The sequence below is a fragment of the Haliotis rufescens genome, unplaced genomic scaffold, assembly GCF_023055435.1.
Source record: "Haliotis rufescens isolate VD_foot unplaced genomic scaffold, xgHalRufe1.0.p SCAF_10, whole genome shotgun sequence".
Lineage (NCBI taxonomy): Eukaryota > Metazoa > Mollusca > Gastropoda > Lepetellida > Haliotidae > Haliotis > Haliotis rufescens.
This window is the reverse complement of record NW_025963780.1, coordinates 21,773,876-21,789,203: the sequence shown is the minus strand read 5'-3', so window position 1 is coordinate 21,789,203 and position 15,328 is coordinate 21,773,876. Positions and strand designations below refer to the sequence as shown.

The 15,328-nt window shown below is 39.3% G+C and overlaps 1 protein-coding gene across 1 annotated transcript; it reads left to right on the top strand.

Annotated features, from left to right (window-relative positions):
• Positions 1-2,718: 2,718 nt before the first annotated feature.
• Positions 2,719-10,815, top strand: LOC124130844. The gene is made up of 6 exons (XM_046493859.2): positions 2,719-3,456; positions 6,200-6,340; positions 7,583-7,624; positions 8,002-8,063; positions 8,492-8,714; positions 9,315-10,815. Exons 1-6 carry the CDS (start codon positions 2,773-2,775, stop codon positions 9,501-9,503), a joined length of 1,341 nt encoding a protein of 446 aa, XP_046349815.2. The 5' UTR covers positions 2,719-2,772; the 3' UTR covers positions 9,504-10,815.
• The last annotated feature ends 4,513 nt before the right edge of the window (positions 10,816-15,328 follow it).

Below are 15,328 nucleotides of genomic sequence, written 5' to 3'. Positions count from 1 at the left end.
GGAACCCACAATCATAGGTTTCTGGCGTGCCCAAGGGACGCAACTCTGCACAGCGAATCGCGGCGCCTTAGACGACTGGGCCACCCGTGCCCACTGCAGCTAATGAAATGAACACAGTTTCGTTCCGATTCATATGATCCCATCTGATACCATTTATAACAGTTTCCAAACGTTTTGCTCAATTTTTAATTTAGAGTTGTTGTTGTTGTTTAACGCCGAACTCAGCAATATTCCAGCTATATGACGGTGGTCTGTAAATAATCGAGTCTGGACCAGACAGTCTTTATCAGACGACTTTAAAAGATACCGGGGCTTTAAAAGGGCATTTCGTTCTTTAGAAACCAAGTCCTACTTATTAAATTTACTGTTCAGTTTTTTCAACAGAAACAACCATTTAAACACCTTAAAACGATTCTAGAGCTAACGGTGAGCTGAAATTGGGTTTAACGTCGCGTCACAGATTATTGCCCTTATATAGTGACGTGCATGCACGTGAATGTGTGTGTGTGTGTGTGTGTGACTGCTTGTACTAGTCCGGACTGATGCCGATTTATAGTGCAAGCACATTGAGATACCATGCCGCAGTTTAACATGAATACCCCACTCAGACACAGTATACTGACTTCGAGCCGACCAGTCCTTGTTTAAGCCCCTTAATGCCGAGCGCCAGACAGGGTAACAACAAGTACCATCTTTTAACGTCTTTTGGTATGACTCGGCTGGGGATCGAACCCCGGACTTTTCGCTCTCCGGGCGGACGCTCTACCGCTAGACCACGGAGGCGGTCCTAGAGCTAACGACGTGGCTTAAATATATAAATGATATATATGTAATAGAGGTGCGGAATGTAGACTTATACAGTTAGATTTACTTGGTGAAAATATAAACCGACAACGCCAGAGAATAATCAGTCGTGACTATCTGCCGAAATAGATTCCATGGGGAGTGAAATGCCAAAAAGTAACGAATATTTTATGTCATTGATAAGATCACTGTAAATCGGTGATTGACACCAGTGTTCGCGAAAAGGTAAAGTGTGTGCAGTTTTGAAAAGAATAGCCCCTTAATTAATCGCATGAGAAACACATATCATTTGACAAGATTAACCAACCATCATGATATATATTTTGTACTTCAATCGGTTTATGGCTAATCCAACAGCCAGCATTCATACAATTCCGTGATGACGTATATCCTGCTAGGGTCCCAATGATCCCCAGCGTTATGGCTCAATGTTGTTTCTTGTGTCTTATAGCCCGTGATTTAAACAGTTGTAAAGAATATTGTTATGATAACAATTATTTTAGAAGTTTGTTCTTAATATAACTTTGTATTCATGACTGAATTGTATATATATATATATATAATCGTATATATATATCGTCGTGTGTGTATATATATTTATATATATCATCTTAGTCTCGTCGCTTTATGCCTACAATAATGCCGATTCGACGTTAAACTCACTCACTCACAAACCCACCCACTCACTCCCTCACTCACTCACACACTCACTCACTTGTTTGTCAAGTCTCGATTATTTACAGGCCGCCGTCATTTAGCTGATATATTGCTGAGTGCGGTGTTAAACAACCACACACACACACACACACACACACACACACACACAATCACACACAATCACACACACACACAAACACTTTAATCTTTATTTAAACAAAAAAAACGTCAAAAGGCTGATACATTTCAGTGGCAGGGATGATATCACATGTTATGTAACAAACAAGCCCGAATAAGTTGATAGTGTATTTTCATACTGACCTCCATCTGAAGGAAATAGCATGATCGAGACTAAACATTTACATTAAACCCAAAAATTTATTTAAACTAAGTAATTCATCATTAAATGCATAATGATTATGAATATGTATAATTCATAACAAGACACCGCGCTGAAAACTTCCTCCATATACTTATAGAATACTATTAAGTACTTATAGCACTGTAAATCGTGAAATTAATGCGTCTCCAAAAATATGCGCCCGATGGCCCCCTAGCAAAAAATGCGACTCAATATCAATGCGACATCCCGCTCCTCTCATGTATCAGAGGATTTATATCTAAAGAAAATGTCGTCAGTCAGGTTTACAGGAGAATCCTCACCTTAATCCAACCACACACCAAATAGCACCGCTTATTAGCGCTGAGTAGAGTACGCCCGCTTAAAAAGTACATGCGCAAGTATATACTTGTTTTAATTTCTAAATCTATTGGCCTGTACACGTACACTCGAATTGCAAGTGTACATAAGAGGTGAGATTCACTAATGTACAGTACCACACATAATTTTATAACGAAATTCACCGTTATGACTCAATATGAATTGTTCTCACAACAATTCGTGTTGTGTCATTATTTTGTTAATTTTATGCATATAGTTTAGTCAGTTTGGGATAAGTGAAATGTAGTATTAAGTCTGAAATCAGGTGGCAATATTATTAGTTTCCTGGCATGAAAGTATACATGTGCATGTCATATCTGCACGTGGTTATCGAGTTGCCGCTGTCCAGGGACGTTTTATAATTCATTGATTTACCGTCATAATAAATTCAGTGCTTCTTTTATAGGATGATAAATGTGTCTGAACCACCAACCTGTATTCATTCGCTTATCTGCGTTGGTATTAAATTCCACAATAGTCCAACGTTGAAACAGGCTATAGAAAACGTCGATCACACATTGCACGTTAGTATCAATCAATGATAATTTATACTGCGTGTCTCAAACCTCTAACGAACAGCCACAGTCACCATGAAAGGGGCTTTGGTCGCATCTCTCATCCTTGTGGTGGTCATCTTGACCTGTACGAATGTCCAAGGGGCACGGGTGGCGAGGAAGAGCGACGGAACTCCAGGATGGATGCAGTCCTTTTTCAGTTCTCTTTTTGGTGGTGGCAATGACAAGAAAAGTGGGAACGTCAGCTCAGGAAATAATACTGGTTCCCTCATGAAAGGATTGGCGGATATGAATCTTAACGAGACCTTCAACTCTTCAACCACATCACCAGGAAGCACTTCTTCATCAGCAACGACACTGTCAACGACGTTTTCGTCGACGTTGGCAACGTTAAGCTCAAGCACCGTGGAGCTTTCGAATACGACATCAACAACGACGATCTCAACACAAACACAAAGAAATCCCGAATGTCTAAAGGCTAACGATATGACAACGTATTGCGAGATGTCTGAACGATTTAAGCAGTATATGAATCACAACACAACGTCAGATGCCATGGCGGCCAAGCTGTTTTCGTACAATGTCGTTGATCAGCTGATGAAGATGTGCAAGCCCGGAGAATGGTGCCTGTCTGGTGATTATATTAAAGCATTTGCTGACAGTATGAGCACAGTGTTCAATGGACCAATCTGTGAAAAGGGCCTCCGAAAATGTATTGAGCAAATACTGTACATGAGAAATGGTTGTCCCGATATGACGGTAAGTTCAGTAGGTATTAACAGAGGGAGCTCGAGGGTCTAAATTGCCGCCCTTTTAAGTTAGATTCAATAACCCTTATTATGTAAAGACAATTTCTATGGTTCACAAAAGTCACTAATATAATAGTCATCGTCAACGCCAGACAATAAACAGTCTATATTATCTGACGAGAATGATTTCAGATTCCACTGGGCAAAACGGGATACAGGGTGGTAAAAAGTATATGACAACGTTCAGATGAAAATTGGAAATGGATTTCTGAATATCGACCGTCTTTAGAGTTGCGCGTTTTAGGAACCTAATGTGTCACATTACATTTGAAGATCACAACTGACCTGTTTGGATGAATCAATTTTCCTTCCAATGAGGAAACAAATAATACGGACGTTTAATTCATTTTGTTTTAGTATTATGAGATACGGAATTATTTTACATGTGCTTCTGTATACCATGGCATTGAGCAATCATACATCACACGTGTATCAATTTCGTCATGATAATTCGATTAAATATACACAACTTGGAAACTTAAAAAGAATGTCAATTTTTGTTGTTCATAGTAATGTCAGCACCACAATACCTTTCATATGCATGTATGGATATTCTTGTCACAGCCTGGCTGTGTTTACCTGTAATATTTATGTTAGCTGGATCGAAGGCAGTATGAAAAGGAGTGTATTGATGGCGACGCCACTGTCACGAGTGCGTTACTCACGTATGCCATCTGTGACAAATCTCTCATAGGTTCTATACGTCGGGGCCCAGCTACAACGCTTATCACGGAACACAAGAACAGAACATAGGCTTATTCATAAGAAGGCTTGGGCTGAGATCCGTCTTATAATACAAATTACAAATAATGGAGGCTGAACACATTTTCATTACATATTTTCCTTTATATTTTCCTCTGGCATTTCAAATGTTTTGATGATTGCAATCTAACATTTAATGGCGACCTTTTAACACAGCCCTGAGACACTGGTGAGTGAGTTGGGTTTAACGCCGCTTTTAACAGTATTCTAGTTAAATTACGGCGTGTCAGCTTAATGTGGGAGGAAAGCCCGAAGTGATGCAGGTCTCAGACGTTTACCACTTCAGTGAAACCCACGAGCACGGGTATGGTGCTGACAAACCTAGAAACACAATCAATCAAGTCATGTGTTATGAAACTGTATAATGTATATTTTCGTATATAGGCAGTAATTACCCAAATAACACAAAGTCACTGCCTCAGTTTCCGTACAACGTGTAGGCCTAGACTGGCAGTGGCACCATGCTCAAGGACAGAATCTCCCTTTAACGTTCATGTATATTAAGAAGTGAGGTGAAATTGGGTTTAGCGTCGCGTCCAAGATTATTGCACTTATATAGCGACGTGCATGTGAGCATGCATGTGTGTGTGTGTGTTTGTTGCTGCTTGTACAAGTCCGGACTGATGCCAATTTATAGTGCTAGCTCACAGAGATACCATGCCGCAGTTTAACATGAATACTGACTCCGAGCCGACCAGTCCTTGTTTTAGCCCCTTAATGCCGAGCGCCAGACAGGGTAACAACAAGTACCATCTTTTAACGTCTTTTGGTATGACGCGGCCGGGGATCGAACTCCGGACCTCCCGCTCTCCGGGCGGACGTTCCACGGAGGCGGCTGTATATTAAGAAATAAGCGCTAAAAGAAATTCAACTTTCTACTTAAATAGTGCCCACCCATTCGGATAAGAAGGCATTCCAGGACTTAACAAAGACGTTAATAAAATGAAGATTAAATGGGCACTTTTTGTTACCCTCGAGTCACACTCCGTACTTAAAAGCAATGTTTTTTTCTGTTTAATATACAAGCCACTGCGCTACTTTTTCCGAATACCCATTTATCAAATCAACCATGCGGTGATCACAAAGGGCGAGACCAATTAATATCTTTCAGAAGATAGCGTCTGCTGTCCCAAATCTCGTGGTCTCCCGCGAGACTCGAGAACGCAGAGAGCTTCCGAAATGGCGGACGCCTGTACATAGCAACAATCGCCATTTCATCGTTTAGTTTCAGGCGTATGTTGAAGCTATATATATTTCTAATTTTTAAAAATGAAATGTGAACGCGGTCCATTCTCTAAGAAATGTTGGGTTTTTTCTACGCATGGACAATGATTTACTGTCAAGGAGAGACTGACGAATTTAATTACTTTCACATTTTCCGTGAATAGTGTTATCTTTTAAATATGGGATGGCGAACAAAAAATATGGATTTTTTGCTCGTTGCGTGTTAAATAGAATGCCCAGATCACAACATGTCGTGCATGGGTATGGAACGATTACAATGCGTAAACCCGATCGCTTAGTCTTTAAAGGGGTGTCCATACAACTGGGGTTTAAATGTTATACAATGAGTAGGTCGGGTTTTAAAGATGCTTTGAACAGTATTTCAGTATTTAACAGCGCGCGTGTATTGGAGATTTGGTGGAGGGGGCGGGGTGTCATGAAGTTGGAGGAAAGATCCACACCTAACGTACAACACTATTACCGAAGTGAAATGTTACCTACATTTTAGAAGTTGACCGGTTACAAAATCCACTTTGAGCAAAGCCTAGATTCAACACTGCCTCTTTGGGTTTGGTGACTACAAACTATTCGACTCAAGGATCAACGGATTCTACAAAACTCTCAGACAAATGACGCGTCTTAGTCATGTGCCGACTCTAAATGTATACTGATTATATATGTAATATATATAAATGCCTGTGTTTTAGCGCCTGACTACGCTGGATAATGCCCTGTCCCTGGTGTGTGAGATGTACGCTGTCCCTGAGCTGACCCCGGAGTGTTTTGGCCACACCCTGGCAACACTCCACGTCACCCTAGCCGATGAACTCCGTCAGACTTCCAAGAAGGTTGGTTAACTTTGAACTATATATTTCAGCATCAACATAATTTCTACAGAACCGCCATTTTCGCCATTCAAATCTTGATTCTCTCTATCAATATCGATTTTAATGACACTATGTTCACTCCATTATGACTGAATGTTTCCGAAATGCATCACTTGTACGCGTGGTGATTCTGGGACAGAGTAGGGTTAATCAACGAATTTTCATGATAATGAAGAGGACATATCCCTGGAGTATAACCATGGATGTCCATCTTACCGTGAAACTTACATGTAGAGGGGGTGGTCGGGTAGCCTGGTGGTTAAAGCGTTCGTTCGTCATGAACGATGGACATAAATATTACATATAATTACACCACTGCAGTTGTCATAAGAAAAAGTAGAAATTGCGAATAAGAGGATCGAGAAAACGTATTCTTTGAGAACCGATGTTCTTATATCAACAAGGTGGTGGGGTAGCCTAGTGGTTTAAGCGTTGGCTCGTCACGCCGAAGACCTGGATTCGATTCCCCACATGGGTACAATGTAAGAAGCCCATTTTTCGGTGTCCTCCGCCGTGATATTGCTCGAATATTGCTAAATGCGTCGTAAAACCATACTCACTCACTCACTCTTATATCAGCATACATTGGGTAAAGAAATAAACTGTTTCGTCGTCTTTATCACCGAAACCTGCGAATCCTTCGTTGTAGGATGTTGTTCTTTGAAATGTGGTAACTAATTGGGTGTAATTGGTCCTCTGTCTATCTATCTATCTATCTATCTATCTATCTATCTATCTATCTATCTATCTATAAACTTACATATGTAAAAATATGTAAACAGAACCCCCATTTTGTATGGTCCTGGTGCAAAGTGGTTTAATCTGCCAATGCATTTACTATGTATGCACAGTGGATTTGTGTGTAGCCCTCGTCTTGAGAGCGTTTCTAATTATATAAACTTCATACACACGTCACTTGGTGCTCGTGGGTTCAGCATATGTGACGCTTTTGGTGTGTGTAGGTGACCGGATCCATTGAATCTGTGAAACTGCACTGTATGTATCATGTGTCATTAGTATAGGCAAAGCACTGTATGTATCATGTGTCATTAGTATAGGCAAAGCACTGTATGTATCATGTGTCTTTATCACTTGCAAAACATTGTTTGTACCATGTGTCATTAGTATAGGCAAAACACTGTATGTGTCATTATCAGAGGCAAAGAAATAGAGCGCAACAATTTATACTTTCATTATTTTCAGATTCTTCAAGGAGATGAATTTTGCCTCGGGGCCTATGTTGGTGTGAGTAAATATACTGATGGACCTCAGCCGATACTATAAATGTCTCTTCAAAACGATACTTTATTCCGTAAACTATATGTCGTTTTATTTGTAAATGTTCAACATTTTTTTAAAATATTAACCAGTAGCTTGTGTTGTCAAGAAAATTTAGATATTTCAATTATATTCTGTAAAAAACAATATTAAAACTTTCCACGCGTTTTTTTATATTTTCGTACACGTAGCAACTCATCTCGTTTTCAAAAATGATAACCGTTTTACTTACTTACCAGAATCGTCTCATCACATTTGCAAAACACAACACCGTGTTTCCTGTTTTTTTCTGCAAACATCTTTTTCGACATTTCTAGCTCCGTGATAACTATTTCCTATTGCAGATGACAAGGAAGTTTATGTGCACCATGGAGAAATGCCCTCACCATAAGCAACTGTTTCACAAGTAAGTGTTTAAGTTTAATATTAATGATCTATCAAATCAATTGTTAACTCACCGTTGAAGTACGATTATTCAACTATCTTGTTAGAATTACTCTGCTTATGCTAAAAATGAGTCATATTAGTCGACCATACGTTATCATGTTCAAGGTATAGAGAGGTTAGCCTGTGATACATATTCAGGATAAAGAAAGTTTAGTGTATCATACAATGTATCATATTAGTCGATCAGTGTTATCATATTCAGAATAAAACAAAGTTATAACGGGCACTAACTATTGATATTTTTTAAAGATATAACGTCATTTCTACTTTCGTTATATTGGTTAATTTACTTAGAATTTATTATTCTCCATGGAGTATTGTTTAAATAAGTAAATTCATTCGAACTGTATCGAAATATAAACATATTTAAAAAATCATTTACTCCAGTTTCGTCCCATGGCAATGGTTCATGGATGATGCCCCTGTCATCAAACAAGTGTGTAAGCTTGAAAGCGTCTGCGGGGACTTAGAAGCTAGAGAGGAGGCATCGTCTACAACAGGGATGACTATGACGACATTAGCTACACCATCACAGATCCCACCGGGACTGACACGCCCATCTGGCGAACTTAATCAGGCTGGAAATGATGCTGATACCAACACTGAAAAGGTATGAACTTCAATGAAGATAATAATGTATATCCATGGAACTATATATCTCCCTTGTTGATAATATTCTGCAAAGATACTTTGTTCTTGAATGTGGTACCACTTATTGGGGAAAATAATAATACGTAGAGAGCAACCATTCCTTATATACACCTTTGTAAAATAGAACTGGGCATAATTTGTTTGTGTTGCGTTAGACAGTTTGACGTTGATGGACATCCCGTAGTGATGACGGGTTAAGACATTTAACAGAATGGTTTGACTCACGAACATGGATGTAAGGGCGCATCTGGGATTCGAACCCGCAAATATCGGATTCTGCCACATTGCACTGTGCATTGTGGCGCCTTTCAGCAAATATCTTTTGGGGGACTATTCTCCACACTCTGGAACCATGACCGATAAACTGTTTGAAGCCTAGCGTAATTGGAGAATTCACCAACTGCAAGATTGCAAAAACGTGACAGAAGAAGTGTTTACTGGCAAACTAAGTTGTCTTTGCTGGCTGGAATCTACCGAGTTTATGTTTTCGGAATGACTGTTGAAATGACTACTTCAGTGTTAACATTAAAAAAACTTTTTTTTTGTTTTTCTTCCGCAGCCTTTCTTTATCATTCAGACAACAGACGAAAACACAAGATTGTTAATTGGCATCATCACTGGAACGCTTGTCGCTATGCTTGGCGTTGTGGTTCTTCTCTGTGCTGTACTCAAGCGCGTCCGAAGGAAAGGCAGGCCACTTCTTACAAAGGATGGCTATACGAAGCTTCCGAGCGAAGAGGTCCATTGACTATTACGCCATGAATAACGACAAGCTGTATTGGTCCTGAAGGCAAACGTTCCTATGATCATTTCATTCCTTAATGTGTGTCATGATTATAATTATTTCTGAGAAGCAAGTGCGTTCCAGTTCATTGTATTTCGAACTCGCGAAAGTAAAAATGACCCGTGTCACCTAATATTTGAGAATTACAGAACCAACAAAGTAGTTCTGCAAACAGACGTTTAATATTATGTTGTGGGAAAAAACATGAATTGTAAAAACATATGTACATAATAAACCAGTACTTAACAATCAGAGAGGACTGTTTGGAATTCATTTGAATGGAGTAGATGCATCTTTATTGTTTAGATGGTGTTTGGTAGGTTTTGAAGATATTTTTTGCCACCGATCGCTCTTATTATATGTAGAAAGGTAATAATACTAGTTGTACAATATGTACTTTGTTTGTCACTAAAAGTGTCAATGCTTAAACATGGCTTATATCACAATATAGAAAACTCGATCTGTCAGAACCAACAGAATTCATGTTAGACCATATTTGATCAAATTCAACGTTAATGCATTGAATCACCAGTGAGATGTTTATTTTAGCGAGCCCACTGAGGACAGTTATTGGTACAGATTGTGCACAGTGTTTAAGTGTTGATACTTTAAAATTGAAAGCTTCTGAACTAACGTACGTAGACCACCTTATTGTTCTGTTTTCGTAAATAGAACTTTCGTTCCTTTTAAGGTGGGGGTTTTGTGAAATGAGACAAAACCCATTCATTCATGCTTTGATTTAAACGTTCATGATGCATCTATGTGTTCATCATAACATCAATGCTGTACAACAATCTGATAAGTTCATTATAGGGGATAATTAGGGACCGACCACTTGATATTCGGGATATTCGGAGGGGGGGGGGGGGGGGGGGGGGTGTCCTAGGATTATTCTATCGCGATAGAATATTTCTTCAGCCTGTATTTTAACGGTTTCAAGCAACAATGTAATTTAAGTGGCAGGCAATTTCTTTCTTTTAACTGTTTCAAGCATAACAATTTTTTCAAGAAATTTCGGGGACAGTTTATTTCTTTCGGTGGAATCCCGCAAGGATATGCTTGAGCCACTCTCTACTGCACTGTGCACATGCCAATTCTGGTACACGTGTGACGCAACTTGTACATTTATAACGAAGAGAAGTTATGTACTTCCACAAGCTACAGAATAGGAAATAATGTGATGTTCTATGGCAGATACTTACCTTTTTACGTTGTTTTTTCATGTAAATATGTTTGTTTATGTGTTTGAATATATAAACTCCTGAAACTGCTGAAACGAAATGTGTTGGTTTTCTTTTGAAAGACATTCAAAGTATAACAACGAATTAAAGATTGACGTTGACATTGAAGAATGACATTGTGGAAACAGTACTCAATAAGTACACTACTGATGTACAGGCATATGTACTATGTGCTTTAAAGATAAATTAGTGTGTAACGCTATCTGTGTAAACCATATTCATTTGACAATTTTGAAACAATAATGTGCTAGATTCTGAATCCCTTTTATCCTAACGGAACACAATAAATGTGCTTCATATAAAGTTCAATAAAAATATCTTTCAATACATATTCATGAAGACATCTCAAGCTAAGGTCGTGATTCACAGTTGAACATGCACGGCACACAATTTGGATGCTTGCGTGTTTGATGGGTGCATGATACTCACACACGTGTGTTTTTAAAAAAATATGAACAGCACACGATGATTGCTTAGCAAAAACGCTTCCAAAATGCCGAGGCTTGCTGAAACTGAACGTCTACGTATACGCGCCTTGGGTATGCTGCAAACAGGAATGGCAAAACAACGAAGTTTCCTGACATTTTACTGTTCGTCCACGTGTGTGACGTCAACAAGACAACCATATTCCGTTGGTGCATCTACGGAATCGATAACAACTGCCACATAAACAGCTCGGTCAAGTGCTGGGTTGAGACCCAATGAGAGGCAGAATCGTACGCAACCAGCCCCGACGTCCGGCGATACGTCAATTTTTCATCCACGACACCGTCAGGCACGCCTAGCTTTGTGTAGACAACATTTGAGGTTCAGGAGACAAGGCTAGGACAGTATACTGTTCACAAAGGGATCCAGGTTTTATCTGGACAACTCTGATTGGTGTTGTTATTGGCATTTTGAGTGGCGTACGCTACCGGGACGACATCGTTCGAGATCATGTTGTACCCTTTGTGCAAATGGAGGGATTCAACGTCACGTTGCAGAAGGAGAATGTCCGCCCACATGTTGCACAGACGTTTTGAGGCAGTATAACATTGCTGTACTGCCATTGCCGGCTGTTTCCTCACACCTCACACAATAGAACATATCTGGGATGAGATGGGGATCAGAACCACCTCAGTTGGATTAAACTTTGATTAATATTTAGAACAATCGGTTGTTTATTATGCAAACCTTTTTTTTTTAAATTAACCATTTTCAGTCAATTTCTACATCTAAAAATAAAACCATGTCGAAAATGTAATTTCTGTGAGTGCTGACTAAGCGCCTGAAGAGTTTATATATAATATCGATAACTTAAGATAGTTTCAATTGAAAATCAAATGTATGATAAAATCAGATGAGGTGTATAGTTTCTTTTGCTCCTCACTGTATGTTAAAGTGTCATTTAGGAGGTGTAGTATCAATGTAATTACATATCTGACTATTGATCCAATTATACCTACCATGATTTGTATGTAGTGGATTTGATCAATAAGTCAATTCTGTCTTCTTTGTGGGTATAATGACATTCACAGCAAAGGACGTAATAACACATGTCACTTCACGGGTTCTTGGTTGATTTGTGTCTCATCGTACCCCAACGACGTGGGATGTTACTCATGCTATTAACCACTGGTTGTATGGTCAAGATTCGAATATTTACATTATGCTGCCATGCGGTTAAAATATTGATAGCTTATAGTGCGGCATTAAACCGCGTCAAACAAACAAACCCAACGAACACATAGAGATTGTTTTTACACAATATGCAGTGATATTTTCGAAAACAGCCAGTGACGATATCAGCACCTCATGCGACCCCTGTCTCATATTTGCGTTTCGGTTCATCTTAGCACCAAAGTCCGGACACCGTCAGTCCGGAATACCGTCTTCTCGGCGTTTTCAGCTATTGACGTCTATACATTTGTACCAAGGTAAAGGGATACGTCTATACCTAGGTAAAGGGATATTACTAACATATTTAGTAACTACAAATGGAACCGCTATCTGTAATCGTTTATTCTTGCAGTCCAAGTTACAATACCGCCCTGATTAACGGGGTTTCACAGCAAAAGCAGTTGATGCACACGTTAACATAACACCATGTAAATGCCAGCTTAGTGAAGTCAATAAGTGTAATTAGAAAGGGTGACTAAATGAGTGGATATCAGCAATATTTCAGCAGCATTGTGGTGAGGGATTTCATTTTCTTTACACATTGTCCCCAGATGGTATCTTCGGTTACATTAATCAGAAAACCTGGGCTAAGGAAAAGTTCTTGATCATTGTTTCTTAGTTGTTTAACGCTGCAGTCAGCACTGTTCAAGGTATGTGACCATACCCTGTAAACAATCTGAACCACATAAACCAGTGATTGCTCACTGAAGAAAACGTCTCAAACATAAGGGATACGATGACACGCAATCAACCAAACCAATTAATCAGTTATGATTGGTCTTCTAAAGGTTTCATATAAAATTGTCATATCATCGCCGATTCCCAGCACGAACATTTATCTGTACTAATTGTGATACTGATTGCTTTCATGCTGGAGTTGAAACCGGGAATTGCCATATTTATCAAAACAAACCCCTCTCGGTGACCCGGTGTAGTAGGCTCCAAAGACACCAACTAAATTTGACTCTAGAGTCATATGGGCCAAGGGTGAAATGACTCAAGAGTCATATGGGCCTAGGCTCACATGACTCCCCTAGCCAGGCTCAAAACACTCCCTCTAGGCTCAGCTAACTCCCCTACTGGGCCCCAATGACTCCACTTGTTTTGAATTAAAATGATTACAGAAAGGATCAAACATATCTTGTAATATAAAGGTTTTCAATCCCTCTTCCTGCGACCGCTTTCACCAGAGTCGTGTCCCTTGTACATACGTGCTTGTTTTTGCCTCCCGTTACCGCTGGGCATAAAATTTATGTTTCAGCGTTGTTAATCGGGGATGAAATTCCCCATTTTCTCGAAAATACACTGTACGAACTGTGTTTTTGGTATGTGATGATGAAAGTGATTCAATCACGTAAAACAATATTAAGAAGCCGTACCAATTTACGCTTGTCAGAGGGGTACACAAAATACGTGATCTAGACTACTAGTTGTCAGGACTTCCATTTTCGTGGAAGTCTCGGCTGCTGGACGGATTAGATCGTTTGCTTTGTGTGCTGAGAGTGTGGTTTCGAATCCCGGAGTGAGTGAGTATGGTTTTACGCCTCTTTTAGTATTATTCTAGCAACATCGCGGCGGGGGACGCCAGAAATGGGCTTCACACAATGCACCAATGTCGGGAATCGAACCCGGGTCTTCGGCGTGACGAGCGAACGCTTTAACCAGTAGGCTACCCCACCGTCCCAATTCGAATCCCGGAAAGAGTACTAAAATTTGTACTTTACTGAGAAAGTATCCCACATATAACATTTGTAATTATATCAAAAAACTTTCTATATTGCATTAATAACATCTTGAGATCACTATGTACTTATCTACTGTACAAGAATATGTGATTATTATTATTTTCACACTGATGAAAACATTACAGAATTTTTATCCTACTTATTGAATGTCTTTACTCGACTGTGTAGTGACAGCTACAGTCTACATCAATAGAGTTCGGGGTTGTCGGGATGTTGATTTTTGACACATGGCGGTTTCATGATCGATGTCATACTCGATGTTTGTGGATGTGGCGGTAACATGCTGTAGATGGCGGCATCTGTCAACTAAATAGAGGCACATATCTAGAATAGCATGTCAACACAATGAAACATGTGTGAGTCGGCGATACAAAAGGCTATGTTGGCGAATGTAAGAGTACGTGGCCTCAATTAATTTTACAAAAGGTAATTGCTTGTACACAAAGTTGTCTCATGTACTTCTACATTGAGTGTCTCAAGATGTTTCATGTACACACGTATTTTTCATAATATTCTAATAAATCGAAAACAAAACACTGCTAAATATAGCCGTTCGAAGTCACCTGACTGTCGACCCTTACCTGGATTGAAACCACGTGGATTTTTTTTAAAAGCGCCATTTGCAATTTGTGTAACTACTGTAAGTAATGTAGGATTTCGCCGGAAGGACATGGTATCACTTTATAAGTATTGGAACACATGCAGCTATCTTCGTTAAGTCACAATTGTGATATTTCTTGCTTCAATTTCAAGTGGCGAGGACTTAAATGCCAAATACTAGTTATAGTTATATCTGCGATTTCCTTAAAACCACTTTCACCCAACACGTTCTACTAGTTAGATCTGCGACCTCCCTAAAACCGTGGTTTATATATGTGTGTATATACCGTCCATACATGTTTGTGTGAATGAATATTATGTACATATTTATAACACCTACATGTATGCACCTCTGAGTGTTAAACGTTCTTATAATTATCTCTGATGTCTTAAGTATCACTGCTACTCAAGCGAATTTTAGGATTGACTAATATAACAGGCAAAAGTTGGTTGGTTGGTTTGTTGTTTATTATATGTTTATTTGTTTGTTGTTTAACGCCGCACTCAGCAATATTCCAGCTATATGGCGGCGGTCTGTGAATAA